This window comes from Numenius arquata, chromosome 21, assembly GCF_964106895.1.
Source record: "Numenius arquata chromosome 21, bNumArq3.hap1.1, whole genome shotgun sequence".
NCBI classification, from domain to species: Eukaryota; Metazoa; Chordata; class Aves; order Charadriiformes; family Scolopacidae; genus Numenius; species Numenius arquata.
In genome coordinates, this window is record NC_133596.1 from 274,106 (window position 1) to 298,427 (window position 24,322).

The 24,322-nt window shown below is 46.4% G+C and overlaps 2 protein-coding genes across 2 annotated transcripts in view; both read right to left on the bottom strand.

Annotated features, from left to right (window-relative positions):
* The window catches only part of LUZP1 (leucine zipper protein 1), a 39,136-nt gene extending 38,450 nt beyond the window's left edge, over positions 1-686 (bottom strand). The window contains exon 1 of the mRNA XM_074161970.1: positions 599-686. The gene's annotated coding sequence lies outside the window, so the exon portion shown is untranslated. The remainder of the gene's footprint in view (positions 1-598) is intronic.
* Positions 687-15,293: 14,607 nt separating this feature from the next.
* Positions 15,294-16,430, bottom strand: HTR1D (5-hydroxytryptamine receptor 1D). The gene has a single exon (XM_074162016.1). It carries the CDS (start codon positions 16,428-16,430, stop codon positions 15,294-15,296), a length of 1,137 nt encoding a protein of 378 aa, XP_074018117.1.
* Between the last annotated feature and the right edge of the window lie 7,892 nt (positions 16,431-24,322).

A 24,322-nucleotide genomic window follows, 5' to 3' on the forward strand; every position in this document is an offset into this window, starting at 1 on the left:
TTGGAAAAACTCATGTAAAAAAGGGAGAACATTATTAATTATACAATAAATGTGGGTGGGCTGAGGAAAGAAAGAGGAATTCAGAAAAAATAAGCAACAGGAAAGTGAGTATGTGGCTGCAACAAGAAAAAAAAAATACGGTTATTCACAGAAATAGAGCGCATGGAACCTCCAAAATCTCAACGACACCACAACTCAAGGGCGCAACACCGGAGGGTTTAGGACCTTCTCCGAAGGCAGCCCTGAGGGACCGTGCCCTTCCCGGGCGGGGACCGGGCGCTGGTGGGGCCGCTTCTCCGGTCAGGAAAGCGGCTGTTCCGGTCACGTCGGAAGGAGCCCGACGGCGGCCCCATTTCCGAGGGAGAGCCGAGGCCCCGGCGGGCGCCTCAGGGCCGGGTCGCCCGCGGTGTGGCGGTGGTAGGATCCCCCCGCCGCCGCCACACAGCGGACGACCCGGCCCTGAGGCGGCCGCCCGGGCAGGGAAGGCAGTTTGCCGTCCGCGGAGACAAAGCGGATGCCTCAAATTCCTACCCGTCCCGCCGGTCTGGCGGGGCCGCGGCACCCCCCGCCCGCCCCCTCCTCGCCCACCTCTGCCTACCTGGGCGGCGGGGAGCGGCCGGTCTCCCTTCCCGCCGGCAGGACAGCCCGGGCTTGGGCAGCCGCAGCCCGCTGCGGGCTCCAGGCTCGGGCGGCGGGTGCGGGCGCTGACAATGAGGGGAGGGACGGGGGACCGGGCGGTGCTTGACGTCAAGGGTAGCGGGGCGGGGGCTGCCGGGCCCGGCCCGGACGCGGTGCAGCTCCGCGACGCCCTCCCCCGGCTCTGGGAGAGGGCGGTGAGGGAGCGTCGGCCATTTTTGGGGGAGCGGGGCAGGCCGTGACCGGGGCTGGGGGTGACCTCCTGTTAGCGCCGAGGGGCTGCCACCTTCTGAGGTGCCCCGGGAGGGAAACGGGGAAGCCGGGGGTGGGTGTCGTGGGACGGCTGCGGGACGGGGGGAAGATGAAGCCGCCCGATGAGGGGTTTCCCCGTGGGTCTGTGGAGAGCCCTCCAGACCGAGTCCCTTGGTGGTTCCTCCCGGGACCGCCGCCGCCTCAGGGTTCTGGAGGGGGCGGTTGGGCGGTGGACACTGCCGGTGCTGTTGCACGCGCTCCCCTCTGCCCTGAAATGTGAGGCAGATACAAGAGGGTCTCTTGTCTCCCAAAAATCAGGGCAGAGGGCCGTATGCTAAATGGTGCTGAGAGGTTTGTCCTTCAGGGCCTTCGTATCAACTCCCTTTCTGTGTTTGTCTCTTGGAAAGTGGTGTTGGCGTTGAATCAAGTGGGGATTCGGCTGTGGCTGTTTCCACCTCTGGGGTGCGCAAAGATGTTTAGGTGGAATCAGAGACAAGAGACCTTCCAGCAGTAGCCGGGAAAAGCTGCTCAAAGTGTCACTCGGCTGTAGGCAAAACCCCAGGAGTTAGGTGAGGGTGACGCTGAGGAGCGTTGCGTAGCACTGGGCCGCAGGTGCCCAGCTGAGTCACAGGGGATCCAGTCAGCAGCCGTGAGCCCATCTAGTCCCAGCCATGCCGCTGGACGTAGCAGTCTGGGATGCATCCTTCCCCTTTGCCAGTAGGTATGCTAGATAAAAGTGTATTTCCAACTCTGCCAGACAATGCAAAAGGAAGACGCTTTGAGCACTATGTGATTTGGCTTGTAACACTGACAGAATATTGTCCATCTGTCTGATAAAATCCGGACATTTTATCTGAGTTAAAATACTACTCTTTGTTTCCATAGCACAGTGTGAAATATACTTGTTCTGAGTCAACACTTTAAAGTGAGTTTTCTAGGTTTACAGCTCAAATAGGTAAAAGGTGCACAAAGGTGCAGAATGAATAGGACCTTACTTGTAGGCAGACTGAGGGAGGGCTTGCGGACAGTCATTCTAGCTGGGGAAGGTATTTGCTTTCCTGAAACTCCACCCGCACACCAGCATTCAGCAGCAGAGGTGCATGTTAGATGCGCTCTGAAGTACAACCACATTCCACAGTTTTTTGGTTCTCTGCTTTACAGATACTACTTCTAATTTGCAAACTGTCATGAGGGAGATTTGCTAATAAAATGGCAGCTCTTGCAATCCATCTAGCAATGGCATAGCTGGGTGTAACTAGGAGATGAAATGGAAAAAAAAAAGGTTTTTTATTTTAGCATGTGCTAAATGCATGTGCTCTAAGCTTGCTGGGGGTTGAGTACATTAGAGCCTAGGCTGCCTTCCATGTCCTTGGATTTGCTGTACTGGTAGAGAGTGTGCTGGAGTACTTTTTCATAGAGTTTATGGTGAAACTCACTGCTGCAGCATGATATGGGCACCAAACATTCCTAAGTATTTCAAACAAGCGTGAAACAAATGAGGGGAAGATAATTGCTGTCAGGGGACCACAATGATGCCGCCTGTGACTAAAGAACCTGAAGAGGTGTTGGGAAAGTGTTGTTACATGTTTGGCATATTTTTCTACTATTCCTCAGGCATAATCTACTTGCTGTTGTCCTCATTAGTTCCCACAGTGAAAACAGCTGAAAGTGTATCAAAAGTCTTAATTGCCTCTCTGGATATGGGTGGGTGCAGCCAAATAGAGAAGATCCAACTCTGTATCAAGTTCTCAGTATGGAGAACATGAAGGAATTTAGGGCACAGAGATGTTTGGAGTCCAAAACCTCTGGTTATGAGGCCAGAGGTGAAGGTGGCTCAGGTGGCATTGGTCCTGCAGAACCTGCTCACAGTAGGAGCAAAACAGGACATGTGGAACACATTCATCTTCTGGATCAATTAATTGAGAAATGCTGTGGGTGGACCACCCCATATGCAAAGTCAGCATAATGGAATCTACTTGATCTTGCTGAAGGTAGTTCAGGAAGTATCCGATGTTGATGACACTGGCCAGATCCAGTGTCAGTCTTCCAGGGACAACCACCACGTGCATATGAAGGTAGGTTTTTGTAATGGGGATTATTCAAGAAAATCTTTACATCCTCTTTTGTGTCTGTAGCAAAACTGGATCTGAAGAGTACTTCAGCATTCTGTGGAGGTCTGAAAGGATGTTTTTGGGATGGTCTTTCAGGTGGATGCAAAATGGCTGCCAGGCTCTGGTGTGTGGTTAAAGAGAAGCGTATACCAGAGCGCTCCATACAGGCTGTCTGCAGTAGATAGATGTTTATGGCAGTGTTGGAAGGTGTAGACCTGATGGTGACTGTAGACACAGCCTTTGTGAGAAAAAATCCAGCATTTTCTTTCTGGATAGAAAGAGCACCGTGCAAAGCCCATGATTTTCAATAGGTTCAAGTGCCAAGAGCTGGCATCTGTCTGGCCCAAAGTTACAGCAGCCTTCATAGGCAGCAGCTGGGGCCTACAAGACAAGCCACCCTTGCATTGGAGAGGTTTAGACATCCTGCAAGATGTTTAAACTTAAAATATAAATGTACTGCAGTTGGTAGGAAATCAATGTGTTTGTCTCCATCCAAACATGGGTGTTTGAGTCTGGTTAGGCCAACATGCCCCAGAGAGCAGTCACCCATGAGAGATCCTGAGTGGCCAAGCAGTTCTACCCCAGTGCAGCCCTGTTGATTCACTGTCGTAAAATCCGTGTGCAGGTTCCATGTGGATCCAAACATCTGAGGAAGTGTCAGATACAGGCACTTCAAGTGCGGGACACTTCAATTGTCAGGATACGTGCACTTCGACACCTCTTGAAGTGCACATATCCTGGGCCTAGCATTGAGGTGCAGGTGTGTAAATAACAGCACAGCTTTGTCCATAGATATGAGGATAACACGTTCTCCACTTATCACAGAGATTTTGGTGAAAGTGGTCTCTCTCCTCCTCTAGCCTCCCCCTTGTAGGCTCGGGAGCTGCACTGCCATTGCTGTCCTGCAGGAATGCAACGCTGAGAACATGATAGTGTTGGGATGTTGTGAAGTCTCCTTCTCTGGAGATATTCAAAACCCGCCTGGTCACAATCCTGTGCAACCTGCTGTGGGTGAACCTGCTTTAGCAGGGGGTTGGATTGGATGATCTCTAAAGGTCCCTTCCAATCCCTACCATTCAGTGATTCTGTTTCTTGTTAGTACAAAAAATGACCTGAGACGCCAAGGTGTTTAGTGATGCTTGGTTTTGACATTTCATGGTGCATCCTTGTGACCAGGAAAATCATTCATCAAACAACTGCTCCCCAAGGGCAAGGAAGGCATTGTGAAAGCTCTGTGCCAGCTGCTACCTGACAGCATGCCACATGTTGGCACTTTGCTGGTGGTGGGGCGCCTGTGGGATCCAGGGTAGGACAAGGGTGAGGCAAAGGGCCTCTCTGTACCGCCAGGCTCAGCAGCACCATCACGTAGAAGGCTGTATGTAATGAGTGGGACCAGCAGCAGGGCTTGGTTGGCACCCTTAACCTTTGACAGGCCCAGCTGATATGTGCTGGATGCTCACCAAAAGGCTTCATCCTTCAGGGACATCCTGAAGGCCCAAAGCTCTGCTCTTGGGCCCTGGCTGCACTATCAAAAGTTCCCCTGGTTTGCAGAGATCACACTTTGGAAATGGCAGCTAAGTCACAACTCTTGAAGAGGAGTTCTCCCTGAAGCCCAACCCTGTTCTAGCACTGACCAAGGATTTTGAGACCTCCCACACCATGGCCTCCAGGAGGACAAGGACATTGACCTCCTCACAGCTCCGCTCCTGATATGCTGTGGAGGAAGCCTTGTCCCAGGGCAGAAGGGAGTCGCAGGTCTCACAGTGTGCATTCACCGTCCTTGTTTATAGTTCAGTCCCCATCATTATGAATATGGAAGTTTGAGATTGACTCAGGGGCTCCAGGGGAACACGTTCAGGAGAGGACGAGACAAGAAGGGACAAAAAAGGGAATGTGTCTCCCCAAGGCAGGACCTCTCCTTCGTGTATCCTCCATACCACCTGTCTGGATCCTACCTGGCCATTGTCATTAGCAGTGTCCGCTAGCTGCAGCAGTCTGTGCAGGATCCTTACTGGCACCCAGGAGGGCTACTTAGCAGAGGGGACATCTGGGGAAGACAGGTTTCTAGCAGTGGTGCTGGCACCCTTCTTTGGGTTTTGGAAACCCAGCACCAGTCCTTCCAAGCTAAGTGATAGCCATTTGCAACCATGCCCCAGGTCTTGGCGAGTCCTCCTCATGCAGTAATGCAATCAAGAGTGGAACGCTCACTATGGACTGGGAAGGATGCTCTTCGGCCTCCTGTGCAAGAAGATGCCAGCAGCATTTGGACAATGAACTACTGCTGGAAGGAAAGTGCAAGGCAGAGGGTTCAGTCCTTACACCCAGCATGAGTGATGGGAGGCGGGCGAGGCGAGGTGTGGGGGAACAAACTGAGCTGAGGGCAAATAAAGGTGGAGGAAGAACCCCTTTCAGAACCAAGGCGGCATCTGAACCAACGTGTGGGTGGGGACTCCTGTGTGAGAAAGAGACAGTGAGTGGAAAACCAGGGAATGACAATTGTCAGACCTCCAGGTCTGTATGGGAGACACCCTGCCTGCTGAAGGTGGTGAGGAAGTGGCCTGGCTGCAGCTGGTGACACAGTGGCTGTGGCAACAGGGCTGCAGCTGCCTGAGCAGGCATCTCAGAGAAAAGGAAAAAAGGAGAAACAAGGAAGCTCTGGCTGCTCTGAGGGAAAGGAGCAATATTTTTTTTGCTTTTTATTCATGGAGACTTAGTGCGGTCAATGTAAGCACCAGGCAAAAGGACAGAAAGGGACAAGTGGAATGGGGGATGCAACAAGGTGAGGAGGCAGACCCAGCTCTTAACTGGACTGGTTTTGCTGAACAAGAGGTATACAATTGGCAGGGAAGATGAGAACAAAGTAGGGGAATCCAACTCACACTTGAAGAGTAAAGGGGACCGGGAGCAGGCAAAGCTACCCAGAGGCTGGAAAAGGGAGAGGGGCAGAGGCACAGGGGCATGGAGGAGGAGGTGTGGCAGCAGGTACACTGCTGGTGGCCTGCATTTGCTCAGGGTGGGCAGATATGGATAGCAGGGTGGGTTAAAGCTGGGAGGGAAGCAGCAGTCTCTTACCCAGAAGACTCTTACTGTGGAGTGGCAGCCTCCTCTTCTTATGGTACTTGATAGAAAAGGTGGTTTAGTTCCAAGGGTACAGGATGTAAGTAATATGGGCAGATATGACCAGAAATTATGTGGGGAGGGGAGATGATAAACACCCATAAAACCATGAATAATATGAAGAAGCAACAGAAGCTGTCAGTGTTATCTAACAACAGAGGACCATATGGGTGTAGTAGGTTTAAACAAACAGAAGTAGCTCATGCAGTTTATGCACAGCTTGGTAACATAAGAAGTGGATGGCCACAGGATGCCATGAACACCAGAGACATGAGGTTGAAAAGGGATTAGACAAGCTCACAGTGAACAGATTTCTCACTGGCTATTAAAAATGTTTATCTGAGTCATCTTCCAGTTCATGAAGTCCCTGAACCAACTCTTCAGATATTCTTGCTATTCTGTACTTCCTCTGTTTCTATGGTGAATTTAAATGAGGTGTCAAAGTTGATCAGCTTGCTGATGATCATACACGCAGTTCTGCTTCCCTCCTCCTGAAACTACTTGTAAGTCTGTGCTGCTTCTGTTGTGCCAGTTCTGGCATTTGTTCAGTTCATTAAACTGGCAGACACAGAGTGAATAGTCTTCTGCCAGTTTAGTGAGCTGAATCAACCCACTATTTTCTGAGCCAGTAGTATCCATCAATTCAAAATTTCTTGCTTCTCTCTGCAAAGTAAGACTAGATTTTTTTAAATGGAAGCGTAGATTCGCCTGTTATTACCCGATTCCAGGTATTCAGGCTTTAAGTATTTATAACCTCATAACATCCTGATGTTTACTGAATTAGTTTCTAAAAGCTCCTGACAGAGATGGAGCTCTGGCTGTGCTAGGTGCCACACAGAGTTTAGGAATATTATTAAACACAGTAAGCAGGAAAAAAGAAACAGATGCATGTTCATGTGGGCAGCAGTGCTGCATAGCTTGCTAGTCTTACCTCATTATCAGCACTCTATATGGCAACCAGCATGAGTTTTGTTGCGTTTGCTTTTTTTTGTGTGTGTAACTGTTTCTTGTTCCTAGATCAGCAAGATACCATCATTACCTCCCCTAGGAGCTTGCAGCCATATCAAGGTACAGTAGCGAAGGCACTGAGAAGCAAGCAGCAACATCAGAAGCAAGTCTGTGTCTTACTCAGTTCATTCTGCTGCCATCTTCCTCTTGGTCAAGAAGCATATGCTGTGGCATTACAGTGAGAGTTCTCCTCAGACTAAGGATCTTCATATCTGTCTTCACCAGCTTCTAAGGAGCCAGAACCTGACATGTCTGGAGAATACCAGGATGGGGAGTGGCAATTGCTGGGAATAACAAACAGGATTTGCACACACTGAGAGCGGGGTTTGTCTGAATACATTAAGACATCTCCACTACAGATTCTTTCATACAAGTCTCATTTCAGTCTTCCTTCCTACATAGTGGAAATACTGTCATTAAAGTCAGTTGAGTTTAGGGGGTGTTTCACCCCTTCCTGGAGCAGACATCTTGAAAACATCTGCTGAATTAGCCCTATACATGGGACCAGAGGGGGAAGCATTTGAGGGTGCCAAGCGTGCTTGCAATTGTAATTTCAAGATTGCTTTCTATCATCTTTGAAAAGTCCTGGCGATTGGGAAAAGTTCCTGATAACTGAGAAAAGACAAATGTCATACCTGTTGTCAAGAATGGCAAGAAGGAGGATCCAGGCAACTATGAGCTGATCAGCCTCAACTCAGTCCCTGGGAAGACTGGACAGCACATCCTTCTGGAAGCTATTTCGAAGCACATCAAGGACAAGAAAGTGACTGGGAACAGCCAGCAGGGATTTACCAAGGGCCAGTTGTGCCTGACCAACCTGATTACCTTCTACAATGAGACAACAGCCTGTGTGGAAAACAGGAGGGCACTGGATGTTGTATTGATTGATTTTAGAATTGACTTTATCAAGGCCTTTGACATGGTCTCCCACAGTCTACTTGTAGGCAAGTTGGTGAGATTTGGACTGGGTAAGTGGAGTGTGAAGTGAATCAACAGTTGAGCTGAAGGGGTCATATCCAGTTGCCAACTGGCAACTAGTTGCTAGGGGCATCCTTCAGGGATGCACACTGATAGCTTGATAGTGTCTTTATTAATGGCCTGGTCAATGAGCTGTCTTGCACTCCCAGCAAGTTTGCAGACAGTACCAAACTGGGGAGAACTATTGCTATGCTGCAGGGCAGGGTTGCTGCTCAGAGGGACCTTGGCAATCTAGGGAAAAGGACCTCCCCTCAGAAACAGACGCTGGCAACACAACTGCTGTGAGAATGTGGCTGTTGTCACCAGTAGCTGGATGTGGTATGTATATGAACAAGGTAACTTAGAGGAAATCTGGCTGAGAGGGCTCTTACCTTCACTATGCACTACTGTTACCTTCCTTCTGTTTGACCGGTGATGAACGCAAAATCTGTTACTGACAACAAGTGTATGGAATGCGTCTGTCATTTGCATTTTCAACAGAAGCATCTTGGTTGTATTGAAAGAGAATTCAGAAAAGTGAAATTACTTTTGCTGAAGGTGATGGGAATTCCTTACCTCTGAGTGATAAGAGCTACTTAGCACCCATTGCTGGATTGTCTTAATGGAAATTGCACAGGAACCATAACTGCAGCCATCCCTCCTGACATTCCTTCAAGGGCTCTCAAGGTTTACTGCAGAGGGAGTAGTCTTACACATATTGGGGCCAGTTCTCTTTAACATCTTTATCAATGATCTGGACAAGGGGATCGAGTGCACCCTTAGTAACTTTGCAGATGACACCAAGTTAGGTGGGAGTGTCGACCTGCTGGAGGGTAGAAAGGCTCTACAGAGGGAGCTGGACAGGCTGGATTGATGGGCCGAGGCCAATGGGATGAGGTTCAATAAAGTCAAGTGACGGGTCCTGCACTTGGGTCACACCAACTCCATGCAGGCTTGCAGAAGAGTGGCTGGAGAGCTGCCTGGCAGAAAAGGCAGTTGGTTGACTGTCAGCTGAACATGAGCCAGCAGTTTCCCCAGGTGGCCAAGAAGGCCAACAGCATCCTGGCCTGTATCAGGAACAGCGTGGTGACTAGGACTCTGGAGGTGATTGTCCCCCTGTACTCAGCACTGGTGAGGCCCCACCTCGAGTACTGTGTCCAGTTTTGGGCCACAAAAAAGACATTGAGTGGGTCCAGAGAAGGGCAACGAAGCCAGTGAGGGGTCTGGAGATCAAGTCTTATGAGGAGAGGCTGAGGGAGCTGGGGGTGTTCAGCCTGGAGAAAAGGGGGCTTGAGGGGAGACCTTCTCGCTCTCTCCAACTCCCTGAAAGGAGGGTGTAGAGAGGTGGGGGTCGGTCTCTTCTCCCAAGGAACAGGTGATGGGACAAGAGGAGATGGCCTCAAGTTGTGCCAGGGGAGGTTCAGATTGGATATTAGGAAAATTTTTTGCATGGAAAGGGTTATTAAGCATTGGAATGGGCTGCCCAGGGAAGTGGTTGAGGCACCATCCCTGGAGGTATTCAAAAGATGGGTTGACGTAGTGCTTAGTGACATGGCTTAGTGATGTGGTTTGTTTTTGTTTTTTTGTTTTTTTTTTTTTATCAGAGTTAGGTTGATGGTTGGACTAGATGACCTTAAAGGTCCCTTCGAACCTAGACAATTCAATGATTCTATGAATACAACATTTGTTCCTCCCTACTCCACTCACAAGGAACCATCTTTGGATTGGTAAGCATAGCAGTATTGCTTCAACTCACACACTTTCCATGACCATCCTCCCTTCATGTTGCAAGATTCAGGCTTGTTCTGTGAGGACTGATCAGCTTCCACTTTCATTGCCTTGCCGGCCTTCAGTCATGGTGACTCCTCATTGCTGATGCTCATCCCCTTCCCCACTTGTAGGAATAACCTGCACTGAAATTTATTTGCATGGTGTTGCAGTGAACACGCATCCTTTGTCTTTTATTTAGCTATTTCTTCTGTTTTCAATATTTTCCACATTATCATTGAAAGAACTATCTGCTGGACAACCACAATACGTACTTCTATACAAATTAAAAAAAAAAAAGTGGTTTAGCTTACCTGTGTGCCCAATATTGCAAGAGCTTCACTGGAGAGGCAGTTAGAAATCATGCAGCCCTCGTACCTTCTGTGAAATGCACTTCTGCACTCGTGACTGTGATCCACAGAGCATTAATGACATGGTAAATATGGACATTGATCTCTGTGACATGATAGCCTCCTCCTTTCAACTCGGAGGCTATGGGATGTTATTTATCTTTCATTTATGATGCTTAGCTAGTGTTTTCCTGTGCCAGTTCCATATCACTGCTTTTTCCAATATGAGTTCCTGAAGCACTATATCAAATATTTACCAGCATTCAGAATGGTGTAATATTAGACCATGTGCCTTTTTGCAAATTAGCCTATAATCTAATCAATGAAAGGGCCTAGTTTGCTCTTGAATTAAACAGTATCTTATAAAAACCCAAAGAATAGTAGTGGATCATCTTCCTGTGCTGTATTTTGCCATTCTGTTCATCATTGGAAATCTTTAGGAGTAAGCAAGACAGGAAAAGGACAAAAGCATAGTTGAGCCAGATAGAGCAATGGGAATTGTTGGCCTCTCAAAGACCCTTCCAGGACCATTATCTGTGGTTTTAATATTCACATTGGGCAGGTGAACCACCAGGAGAAATTCTGTGGAGGCATTTGGCCTCCAGATCCCCATGCACAGGTCCTTACTGTCCCAGGATTCTCAGCTGGGAACTTTCCTTGGCTTTGGGTACTGATGCCAACCCAGCTCTTTCCTGAAAATGCCAATCCTCTAAATCAATGACCAAAATACTCTGCTGGGAAGCCTGTTTTTAAACAATGTCACTCCCCAGATACTGAAGGACAAAGTTCACAGTTTCACCTGCTGAAGTAATTCTACTGTGCATATACCATCTACTACTTATTAGAGAACAGACTTGGCTCTGTGTCTTCTGCTTTCTAGGTGTGTTCTAAATACTGGACTGTAGTATCAAGGTTTTCCTCTCCTTTCCCTCCTCCCAGCTTCATTTGTATATGTACAAAGAGGGCAAAATTTTCTAGTTAGGAACTATCATAGGCCTGGGAAAAGTCAAGCGGCTCATGATCCAGGAGTTATGGGATGGATGGTGGGTTGAAAGGTTCCAGATGCCCATCTGAATAGTTGGAGGAAACAGAGGACACCAGGTCATTCACAAAGAGCAGGCTCAGAGCATTGGCATAGAAGCAGAGATAATATTCCTCAGTCAAAAGGGATGAGTTGAAGAGGAAGCCTTTTTCTTCAAGAACTTCCCTAAGACTTGGGTTTCTACATACCCTACCTCCACTTGCCCACTGGTCTTTAATCCATTTGAGCCATCTTCTCTGGGACTGTTTGCAATAGTGAAGGAATCTCAATCCACTGGCCACCTGCTATAAAGATACAGCAGGGAAACACTATTTATTAGAACTCCTCACATAGCAGACATAAAACGTGTGCCCCTCCTCTTGTTATCCGAAGACAGTTTTCTCTGTGGTCTAAGCTACAAGGGGCTGCAGAGGTCACTCAGACTGTCCTCTTTCAGGCTCCTGCTTTTGTGCCATCCTGCCCAGAGATTTTCTCTAACAACACAGTCTGAACAGTCTGAAAAAGAATTAGAAAGTTGTGGCCTTCAGTTGTATTGCCTTGGGAGGCTGGATCTGAGCAGGATCATAGTGAAGAAGGTGGTAAAAAGTCAGCATGCGTTTGCAAAGGGTAACTCATGCCTGACTGGTCTGATTGCCTTGTATGATACATTTACTGGGTCTGTGCCTGAGCAGAGAGGAGCGTAATTTACCTTGGCTTTAGCAAGGCTTTCAACAATAACTCCCACATTATCCTTGCATCCAATGTGGGATGTTGTGGTCTGGATGGGTGGCAGCCTGATATCAAGCAGAGTACTGGAGGGGGCTATCCTAGGACCTGTCCTGTTCAACATCTTTATCAATGGCCTGGAGGAGGTGACAGAGTGCACTCAAGTCTGCAGATGACACTGAGCTGGAGGGTCCAGTACATACAGTCAGGGGCACAGCCACTATTCAGAGGGACCTAGGCAGGCTGGAGGAAGGGGCTAACAGGAATCTTATGAAATTCAACAAGGACAAATGCAAAATCCCGCATCAGGGAAGGAAGAACCCTTTGCAATGATACAGGCTGAGGACTGACTGGCTGGGTAGCAGCTCTGCTGGAAAGGACCTGGGAGTCTTGGTAGACAGCAAGCTGAGCAGGAGCCAGCAGTGTGCCCTGGCAGCAGAGAAGGCTGTATTGGCTGAAGTATAGCTAATAAATCAAGGGAAGTGATTATCCTACTCTACTCAGCCCTTGTTAGACCACATTAGAATACTGTGTCCAGTTTTGGGCCTAACTACAAGAAAGACATACCTAAATCAGAGTGAGGTCAATGGAGGGACACCATAATGGTCACTAGACTGGAGAACTTGCCCCAGGAACGCAGAGGGAGAAGCTGAATGAACCAGGCTGGCTCAGTTTGGAGAGGAGAAGGCTATGAGGGAACCTCACAGCAGCTTCCCCAGGACCTATGAGGAAGTGACTGGTGGGAGACCAAGACAATAGACATAAGTTGAAAAAAGAGAAGTTCAGGCTGGATATAAGGAAAATCTTTTCCACCGTGAGGACAGACAAGCACTTGAACAGGTTACTCAGAGAAGCTGTGCGTCCTCATCCTTGGAAGGCTGAATAAAACCTTGAGTAGCCTGGCCCCTTCCAACCTGAATTAGTCTATGTATTGCATGTCCCCAGATCTGAGCAAAGAATGACACACTGTGATTGCCTCTATCAGTATTTCTAATGAGATGTTGGCATCAGCTGCTCCAAGGCTCTGATTTCAAGGTTAGAACAAGGCATGAGGCCACCTGAAGGACACTGTGAAGAAGCTCCCTAAGTGAAATGCAGGCCAAAATTCAGCATCATTTGGACAACCCAGTGACAGCCTTGTTGCCAAGTTTTTGCAGCAGCACTGTGATCTGAGGGCTCGCTGCTAGCATGACATCCTGAAACATGAGATTGGAAGAGAAACAGTAGCTCATAAGCGACCTGGCTGAAGGTAAGGCCTGCCTTTGGCAGCATGAAGCGATATAGTGAGAAGTCTAGCCTCTAGCTCTCAGCAGAGGCTGGTACAAAGCAGGAGACACCAGCACTATGCTGGCCAGGCTGATGGAGGGGAGGCGGAGAAACCATCTTTGATTCATTCAAGTCTTTGAGGACCCCAGACCTCAATGAATGAATTCTGGGCTCTGACTGTGACCCCGACTATCATTTACGTGGTTTGTCCTTTATTCACTTTCTCTAGTTGTGTCCTTTTTGTTTTCAAGCTGTAAAACAGGTATGTTTGTGGAGTTAAAGCTGTGTGACACTCTCCCTGTACCCTGCGCCCTTCGGGGCACTGGGCTGTGCCAGACGAGCAGAGTAGAAAAAGGGGTCAGTCGAGAAAGCACAGGATGGACAGCGTCAAAAGAGCAGCTGGGGAAAAAGCGGAGAAACTTCATAGATACCCCCAAAACCCAGTGTCTTCATGACAGGAAACCTTTGCCTGAAGTGCAAAAAGTCCGCAGGGGTCTGATCCCGTGACTTCTGGAAGTACATACTCTTCAGGCTGTCGCTGTCTCCTAGATTAAATTGCTGGGGGACAGGAAAGGATTCCTGAGGGAATGAGGGGATGTCGTATCATGGGCATTCTCATACTAGCGCTTAAGCTATATGCCTGCAGGAAACTTTCCAGGATGCTCTTTGTTCTGAGGGTCAGCCCCTGCTGGCAGCGCTGCTGGGTCATTTTAAAAGCAGTTCTGTTTTGCTGGGTCAATGTCAAACAGGAAAGCTCCTCCGAATCCTTGAGCAGCTGGTAGGGGATGTGATGTGGACCCAGAAACACAAAACCTGTCTTTAAACATCAGCTCTTGAAACACACGAGCTCAACATGAGGAAACTGAAACCCTGACTTCAGCCACTACTGTGTCCAGGAAGACCTGTATCACCCAGACCCATGATGAAAAAGACTGTTCTAAAATAACACGGACTGTGTCCTCTGAGAAGGAACGGGTGCTTGTCTATCCCCTTTAGAAGATGCCAATGCTTTGGAATATGCCATGTCCCATGTAAGATAGGAGACCTTCCCCCAGACTCCATAAATGGTTCTTTAGAGTGACAAGGCCCTGCAAGACCCTGGAGTTGTATCTCATGTAGTCACATAGGTCCCCTGCTGCAGGCCCAATATGAGACTGTATATCCCATTATTCTAGCAGAGGTGGCTATACCAACTTTTTGTGATACCTACGTACCTCAGCTACCACCAGACCAGCACTGGACTGGTGGTGCTATACCAGCTGTCCCACAAGGGTAGAACCTGGTAGTGGCCTGGACACAGGGATGGCAGCCCAGAAGGGAGACTAGAGCTCCAAGTTATATATTAAAAAATTAAATAACAGAAATATAAGATCGAGGTACTTTTCAATAAATTTCATGCTATTTATTTTGTAGTATTTCTGCACTGGCTATTCTATTCATGATAAAACGTGTAAAAATAATTTCAAATAAATTGTTTTCTTTCTACAGTTCACCAAAAGCATAGCTTCAAATGCAGTATTCGTGAAATATCCACAGAACTTACATATGCGCAATGTCTTCTATGCCCTGCTGCTCGTAGTCAAGCTGTCACACAATTTCTGAAAAAGTTACAGGTTTTATCAATTTCAAATAGATAGTATACATGCCATAGAAAATATAGACATCAGATCCTGTTCTCCAGAAACTTTCTCAGCCTACATGAATTGTTAATAATATACAGCAGGAACACTGATGTTCTGCAAATATGCACACATTTTCCTCCCATCAGGTTACAAAGGCATGGCAGAAATGGATCATCTCATCAGACAAACTCAGCTCTCTGGTTCACACGCCTTCACTTGTTACAAAGCTTACTTCAGGTGTTGATCTTACATACACAAGTGATCACTGCAGAGCCCACAAAGTTCTGTTATGAGATACAGAATTCCAGACAGGAAGTGGCAAGAAGATCCCAGTTACATGCACAGCACAGGGTGGCAGCAGAGATGGCAATTACTACTCTGTACCTTAGGAATAAAAGCACAGAAAGCTTCCAGGTAGGCTACAAGATTGCACAAGGGTCAGTAGCACAACAGGAGAGGATCAAGACGAACACTTTTTGAAATGTATTAGTTTTTGGAAAGCCTGCTTAAATTCTTCATTAAAAGCTGTATAAATGACTGGATTGATCAATGAGTTTAAGTAACCTAACCATGTAAAAAAGTCCAGCAGGATGGGATGAAACCAACAAGCATCTTGGCAGATCGGTAGGACTAGAGACATGACAAAAAAAGGCAGCCAGCAGAAAATGAAAGCTCCCAGAATAATGCCTAAAGTTTTGGTGGCTTTCCTTTCTCTTGCAGCAGAAATTCTTTTCCTTTCAAGGACACTATCTGCAAGTTTTATTTTAACGTGATTGATAAATATTGGGGATCTACCTGAATGGGAATGCCCTTCATGAAGGCTAGCATTAATGGAGCAGAGGGAGGACCCAGCAGAGCCAGTAATCAGGTGTGCAGTAGTAAAGCGTTTCCCATATAATGAGGGTGGCTTCAGAATCCTGGATCGAGCCGCTACGTAAATTCTGCCATACAGTATCAGGAGGAGGACAGTTGGGATGTAGAAAGCTCCACAAGTGGAATAAATTGTGTAGGAAATTTGATCTGTGTTCACAGTACACTTTGCAATTTCTTCATGAGCTTTCACTTGCCTCCAGAAAAATGGTGGCACAGAAATACTAATAGATATCATCCAGACCACGGCAATCATGAGTGCTACTCGGCCAGCGGTCCGGCGTTTGGCATACTCCAAAGCATCTGTGATAGCCCAGTATCTGTCCAGTGCAATAACACAGAGGTGTAGGATTGAGGCTGTGCAGCACGTGATGTCTGATGATAACCAGATATCACACAACACTTGGCCAAAGGCCCACGTGTGGGTGACAGTGTAAGCAATACTGATGGGCATCACTAGGACAGACACTAAGAGATCAGTCACTGCCAAGGAGCCAATGAGGTAATTTGCAGGTGTGTGGAGCTTTCTAGTCAGAAAAATTGTAATAACAACAAAAACATTTGCAAGGATCGTTGCCAAAGTTATAACAGACAGAAGGACTGACAGTGAGATCCTCAGCCCTAATAGTGTCCTTTCATCCAAAGCCAGTGGCGTTTCAGTGAAATTTAATGACTTATTTGCTGAGCTCTGGAGAGAGAGCTCTGCTGAATGGTTATACTGAGTCATCCTCTGCTCTGATTTCACTTTCCACTTTCCAGTGTAATCTTTCTGGGATGATGAAGAAAGACACTTACTTTTTTGCTGAAAAAGGACTTTTCATACTAGAGTCCAACACTGAAGAAATATTAACTTGTTGAAAATCAGCTTACACAGTACTCTCCTAAGCTAGATTTCCTATCACATCAATGACATTGTTACAGAGAAATGTTAACATAATCATCCAGACATGATTCTGGTGTATTAACAATACAAGCAGTACTATATGTGGTGGGAATGTAGGTGTTTTTCATTTTCATTTTGCAGATGACTACATCATTCTTTATTATCTTTTATTCACACCTCTTTTCTGAACTAATCTTCTGTGAAGTGCATAAATCAATACTGAAGAGTGAAAGTCCAAAAAAGAAACATCTGGGCATGTAACTGATGTCCCTGTGCTTGGCACAAAGCTATCCTCAAGAGTATTTTCCCTTCCTCTCTAATAGCTGCATGTTATGTTTCTGATATTTATAAGGGACACTTTGTTAGTAGAGTACCCAAGATATAAAACAACACTGCGTGGATTCCTTCTGCAAACGTAATTTCTGCCAGATTTGTAAATCAAGACCTCTTTTCGAAAAGTGCAGAGGTTCATTTTTATTTATTTCTCCAGACCATTCAGGTTTTCTCTTAAACATTCTGTCTTCAAATGCTGAAGTTAGGTGTTGGGTACAAGAATTCAATGCGTTGGTGCTGAAGCTCACAGCATGTTCCAAATACTGAGATGTTCCTGATCGTGCAGATGGCGAATGATTGCAATGACTTGTGGAGTGGTGATTCCCTCAAAAGAGGAACAATAGGGGGTTAAGGGGATCTGGAAAAAGAAAGAGAATGTTTTAGTCCAGAACAGTGATACAAGAGTTCCGGAAGTTGAAGTATTACAGTATATAATCTACTGGCTTTCCATACTTTTCCTTAGATTCACTTAGTGTAACCTGAAATCTTTACAAACCTGAAGAAAACATCCTAACAACAGATTCCCCTTGAGACCCTTCACTCAGATCCACCCACAAGTACCACAATGTCACATCATGCCAGCCCAAGCTTATGTGAAAGAGATCTTGAATATGGGTCATGAATGGCTTTGAAGCATGCTGTGAGGGCTAACAAGAGAGACGCTGCACTTCTCTAAAAAGATAATCACCAGGCTGGCCTTTTCCCAGCCATCAATGAGAAACACCTCTAACAGTCATAACTGGTGCAGTTTCATGGCATCTGACACAGAACTGAGAGGCACTCAATGAGGAATCTGTGGAGCAAGAGCATCATATATGAAATGCTAACACTGTGGTGGGAAACAGCCTCTCTTGAGCTCCTGAATCGTAACATAAGAAACAACACTTTTCGGTTTTGTGTGTTTGATATTTTTATAAACATCCACCTTCCGTGAGTTCCATATTTTACAGAATACGGAATACAAGTTCTGTATTTTTAGAGATGCTTTTTCTTTTGAGGTGTATCTTTCCAATAAGAGGACCTAGAAGAGTCTCATATTTCACACTAGACTATTGCTTTCTTGATTTTTTTTATTTAAAGGAAGGCTGACCTCTCTTCCTAATGAACATTTTTGTGACACTGAGCAAATGTTCCATTTATAAGAATTTCTGAACATAAGAATGGCCATAGTGACCAAAGTCCATCAAATCGAGTCACCTGTCACCAACAATGTCCCACACATTGAGCTCAATCCAGTTGCCTTTTTCTGATCCTTCCCAACTCTGATACATTCTTTTTGAAACAGAGGGACCAGAACCACAAACTGTTAAAGATGTGGATACACCATAGATTTATACTGCAGCATAATGCTATTTTCTGCTCTTTTCTCAATTTCTTTCCTAACAATTCCTGAGACTTACTTTGCTTTTTTAATCATCACATAGCACTGATCTGACATTTCCACAGAATAGTCCCAATTAATATAATTCCAAAGCCATGAATGGTAACATCAGCATTTGTTCCTGTTTGCTCACTTTTTGCATCTATCCGTATTGTACTCCTCCTCCCACTTTTTTAACCAAGGTTCTCTGCAACTCTGCACAGTCAGTGTTTGTCTTTATTATCCTGAAGAGCTTTTTTTCATCAGCAGATGTCAACACCCCGCTATTCATGTACTTTCCAGATCACTTAATATGTTGGGTAGTCTGAGCCTTCTTTATTTATCTTCTTTAAGAGGCCCTGGCAACAGGCCTTGTCAAAAGTCTCTTGAGAGTCCAAGTAATTATATCAGTTGGACTTCACCCAATCCATATACTCATCAGCTTTTCTTAATTACTTCAACAGATTTGTGAGGCATTACTTACCTTTACAAAAGCCATTTTGACTGTTCTCCAAAACACACTATTTACTATGTGTACAGTAATAGTATTGTTTATTATAATTTCTGCAAACTGGCCAGGTACACACATCAGGCTTAGGGATAACCAGTTGCCTGCATCTCTTTGGAGAGTGGCATCTCAGCAGCTATTTTGCAGTTGGCAGGTTCAAAGGGAGTTACAAGAAAAGGCTGAACACCCCTTCTGATACCATTGCAGTTTGGACCTTGAGTGGCATCAAGCTCTTTAGCTCAGTACTGTCTGATAGTGAAGATTTCGTGTTGTTCACTTCATCCAGAAATAAAAGTTCCACCGGTAAACATTCTCCAAATTCTCTTTAGTGAACAGGGATGCCAAAGTTAATCTAGTTTCTCTGTGCTAAATTTCCTTTATCTTCTCTAGTTTTTTTTCCCCCATACATTTACCATGCCTTTAACTCTGACTCAGTAATAGCTCACTTCAGTGCTGTTACTGCCAGAGCCTAAGAAATCTCTTTACCTGAACACTGGGCTGATCACACATCCCACGCAGGTGAAAATCTAAACCAAAAACACCAGAAAGACTGATTAGCAATATTAAAGACAATGACCAAGTCCAACCTTGATTTCAGTTGCTGAGAAAAGCAATATTGAGCCTTTGCCTTTTATTGCAAGTATCACCCATTGTTCAGTGTTAGAACAACTCCAGCAATGTGAAATAAAATGAAGTGCACGTCGCCCACTCACCTGTACATGAACAAGCCTATGTCAATCATCACAATCACTGTCAATCACTGTGGAAAAAAAATCTGATATGAAACATCGTATTTTCAGTCAAATGAACTAGTCTAGAGTTCAAATGAATTATTGAAGTTCAACATACCAGCAAACAGGACAGTCTGACACTAGGAGAAAGTCTTACTGAAACTAAACAATGCCTCAAGACATACTGAGTTACTGAATTAATTTTTATAAGTAAATGATGTTTTCCTGTGATGCGATCACCAAAGGAAAAGAAGCAATTTTTTACAAGATGCTCCAAGCCAGGTATTTACCATGTGCTCAGAAAGAGTGCATTGGCTGTTTGCTGCCCCACAAATAAGGCTATCATGACTGAAAGTCATTTTCAAAAGTAACTCCAGGTCAGGTTTCTAAACTCTGTGACAGACACATCTTGTAGGATTTCTACTGGGGTCCTTAGAACCTTAAGTAGCACATATTCTTAAATTTAATAAAATCCTACACTTGTGTATAGAAAGTCTTTTGATTGTGAGTCTTTCACCAAGAAATACATATAGCTCATTGAGCAGCTCTTATCCATCTTGATTGGCAAGGTGGCATCTATCAGAGACGAATCAATAATCATGCAAGGCATCTAGTCAATATTATTGATTCATTTCAGATTAAAACAGATTATGAGAACGCATGGCCCTGACAGAATTTTTGGTCCCTACTTAGAGCTTTATCCTGGGTGTTCACTGTGCTGACATTAAAATATATTCCCCATGTGCTAAATTATCATCAGGGGCTATAGACTTACGCGGAATAATTAGTCAAAACAATCCTTCCCTTACAAGCAGTAAGGTTCCACTACGCAGTATAACGTATGGAACTGTAAAATATATATGCAAAATTAAAAAATTCCAAGCACAGTGTAGTTTCAAAGCAGAACTGTGATGCACTTCAGCTGGTTGGAAGCTCTTGGGCTCCATGAATGAAACTGTCAGGAAGTGGTCTGCTTGGGAATATGCACGAGGCCAAACAGCATGGTCATAAAAGTTTCTTAAAATCTATAGCCCCTCTATTGCGATGACTTATGCATCTGCTTAATGATGTAACTTCATATACTATAAATAACCATTAAATTCAATAGGCTACTGAGAACACAAAGTTACATGCTTACGTAGGTGTTTAGGACTCAGGGACTCTGAATCTCCTTCTAAAAGTTTCTTTGAATGTACTTCCCTGAAAGTTACTAATGGGACTCCAGTTAGAATTAGTATATTAGGATGTAATGAATTTTCGTTACCTTCTAGATAAAATGAATGTCTTCCCAATAATTTAATATTTCAATTAAGTTATCTTTTATTCAAGAAAAAATCCAGGTAAATGATTTTCCTGTTAAAAAAAAAAAAGAAAAAAATATTCACTTGTTCAAACTACAGACACTGAAGAAAAATAAGATTAAATTTCAAGCAGTCATTAAGTCAGGTACAAGATCATACACATAGTTGCATATTAAGGAAAACAGAACACAAATGCATTCACAAGACATAAGCATCCTGAAACATTGGGAGCCCAGAAGGAAGACGAGGCCATCCGACACATCCAGTTGAGAGCAACCTCCCAGTGGGATGTTTGCCTGGGCAGGGTTTACATGATCTCCAGAGCGTGAGGAGAACTGAGTAGAACCTGATGATGTTATCACCTCTAGATAGTGTTACTGTCTTCAGCATGTGCAATTTACAGTCTGGATAATTGCAGGTGTTAGCTGTGGTGCCTGAAGTTATGTGTACAGTGCTGTGGGCATCAGCCCACATCATCCCTCTGGCCACCTACCACAAAGGACATGGTAGGTTTTTCACTCCCACTTCTCAAGAAGGAAATCCTCTCAGGTGAGTTGGCTGCATCAGCACAGTCCTTGGCCCACCTCTGCTTGGGCTTCACATGGTGCCCTTGGCCATGGGCTGTGGGTATTTTTTCAGTTCAAAGTGCATGAAATAAATTGCAGGTGATGTCACAGCCTACCAGCATGAGGTCTGCACAGCACAGCACGCTTGACTAACAATGCATAGCTTAGGGCAAATGGCAGAGTTGGGTGCTGGCAGGCAAGGATTCCTAAAAGGGTAGTCGGGAACAGCACAGAGCAAAGAAGGCCGAAGCTGTCCTTGGTTTATCCATACTGCTGTCCCTGTGGTTTAGCCACACAACCATCCCCAGAGTGGTGTGAGGGTTTGGCAGTTGAGGGAGGAAACTTAGACCCATGCGGTGAGGATCACGGAATCACGGAATTGTTGGAGTTGGAAGGGACCTCTAGAGATCACCTAGTCCAACTCCTCTGCTAAAGAAGGATTGCCCAGAGCACGTCACTCAGGATGGCATCAAGGCGGGTCTTGAAAATCTCCAGAGAAGAGGACTCCACACCCTCCCTGGGCAGCCTGTTCCAGGGCTCTGTCACCCTCACCGGAAAGAAGTTCTTCCTCCTATTTGAATGGAACTTCCAATGTTCCAGCTTGTGCCCGTTGCCCCTCGTCCTGTCTCTGGGAACCACTGAAAAGAGTCCGGCTCCATCCTCCTTCAACCCACCCTTTAGATACTTGTAAGCATGAATAAGGTCTCCCCTCAGCCTTCTCTTCTCCAGGCTAAAGAGCCCCAGCTCTCTCAGCCTTTCCTCGTAAGGGAGATGCTCCAATCCCTTAATCATCTTTGTTGCCCTACGCTGGACTCTCTCCAGTAGTTCCGTCTCTCTTGAACTGGGGAGCCCAGAACTGGAGGCAGTATTCCAGTTGTGGCCTCACCAGTGCAGAGTAGAGGGGGAGAATGACCTCCCTCCACCTACTGGCCACACTCTTCTCTACGCAGCCCAGGATTCCATTGGCCCTCTTGGCCACAAGGGCACATTGCTGGCTCATGGATAATTTACCATCCACCAGGAACCCCAGACCCTTCTCCTCAGAACTGCTTTCCAGCAGGTCCACCCCTAACCTATATTGGTGCCTGGCATTCTTCCTCCCCAGGTGCAGGACCCTACACTTGCCCTTGTTGAACATCATTAGGTTCTTCTCTGCCCAGCTCTCCAGCCTGTCCAGGTCATGCTGGATGGCAGCACAGTCCTCTGGCGTGTCAGCCAGTCCTCCCAGTTTGGTATCATCAGCAAACTTGCTGAGGATACACTCTGTCCCCTTGTCCAGGTCATTGATGAATATGTTAAACAGGACTGGGCCAAGTATTGACCCCTGGGGGACACTGCTGGTTACAGGCCTCCAACTCAACCCTGCTCCATTAATCACAACCCTCTGAGTTCTGTCACACAGACAGCTCTCAATCCACCTCACTGTCCCCTCATCTAGCCCACATTTCCTCAGTTTCCTAATGAGGATGTTATGGGAGACAGTGTCAAAAGCCTTGCTGAAGTCAAGGCAGATGACACCTGCTCCTCTCCCCTCATCCAGCCAACTGGTTACAACATCATAGAAGGCTATCAGATTGGTCAAGCACGATTTACCCTTGGTAACTCCATGTTGACCACTTCCAATAACTTCCTTTTCTTCAACGTGTTTGGAGATGACATCTAGAACGAGTCGCTCCATTACCTTCCCAGGGACAGAGGTGAGACTAACTGGCCTGTAGTTTCCCGGGTCCTCCATCTTGCCCTTTCTGAAGACTGGAGTGATATTTGCCTTCCTCCAGTCCTCAGGTACTTCTCCTGTTCTCCATGACCTTTCGAAGATGATGGAGAGTGGTCCAGCAATAATATCTGACAGTTCTCTTAGCACTCGCAGGTGCATCCCATCTGGGATGATGAGAAACCAAGGCACAGAGTAACCTTGGAGTGAAGATATTTGACAGTGATGATAAATCACAGCAAGCAGCAGTCATGAGAGCCTCTTCTGTAGCCAGTGGGGAGAGAACAGCACCTACTAACTGCAGGACCACCAGAGACCAAGACTGGCCCCTGAAACTGCCTCTCTCCTTCACTCTAGATGTGATCTGGGCTGACCATGACCCTCATTTATACACTGCCAGCAGTACTGAAGTTTGCACAGGGGAGGGGCATTTTAGTCAGTTCCTGTGTGAAATTCAGTGGCTCCTGGTGGTGAGGAGATGTATCGTAATGTCCTGATATTCTGGAAAGATTCTTTTTCATTCATCAAAAAGAAGGAAACACAACTTCATCACAGGAAAGAGTATTTAAATGGAGAGGCAATTTTAGACATTGCAGTGCTACTTAACTTAGCAGACAAAGAGAAAGCTCAGTTCAGGGTCTGGAAGTTGAAGCAAGGCACATATTCAATGTGAAAAGACAACTGCATCCTGGGCTGCACCAAAAGAAGCATGGCCAGCAGGTTGAGGGAGGTGATTCTACCCCTCTGCTCCGCTCTGGTGAGACCCCACCTGGACTACTGCATCCAGCTCCGGAGTCCTCAACACAGGAAGGACATGGACCTGTTGGAACAAGTCCAGAGGAGGCCACAGAGATGCTCTGAGGGCTGGAGCCTCTCTGCTGTGAGGACAGGCTGAGAGAGTTGCGGGGGTTCAGCCTTGAGAAGAGAAGGCCCCTTCCAGTCCCTAAAGGCCCCCCCCTTCCAGGAAAGCTCGGGGAGGACTCTTGGTCAGGGAGGGGAGCAATAGGATGAGGGGGAACAGTTTTAAACTGAAAGAGGGGAGATTGAGATGAGATCTCAGGAAGAACTTCTTTGCTGTGAGGGTGGTGAGAGCCTGGCCCAGGTTGCCCAGAGAAGCTGTGGCTGCCCCATCCCTGGAGGGGTTCAAGGCCAGGTTGGATGGGGCTTGGAGCAACCTGGTCTGGTGGGAGGTGTCCCTGCCCAGGGCAGGGGCGTTGGAATTC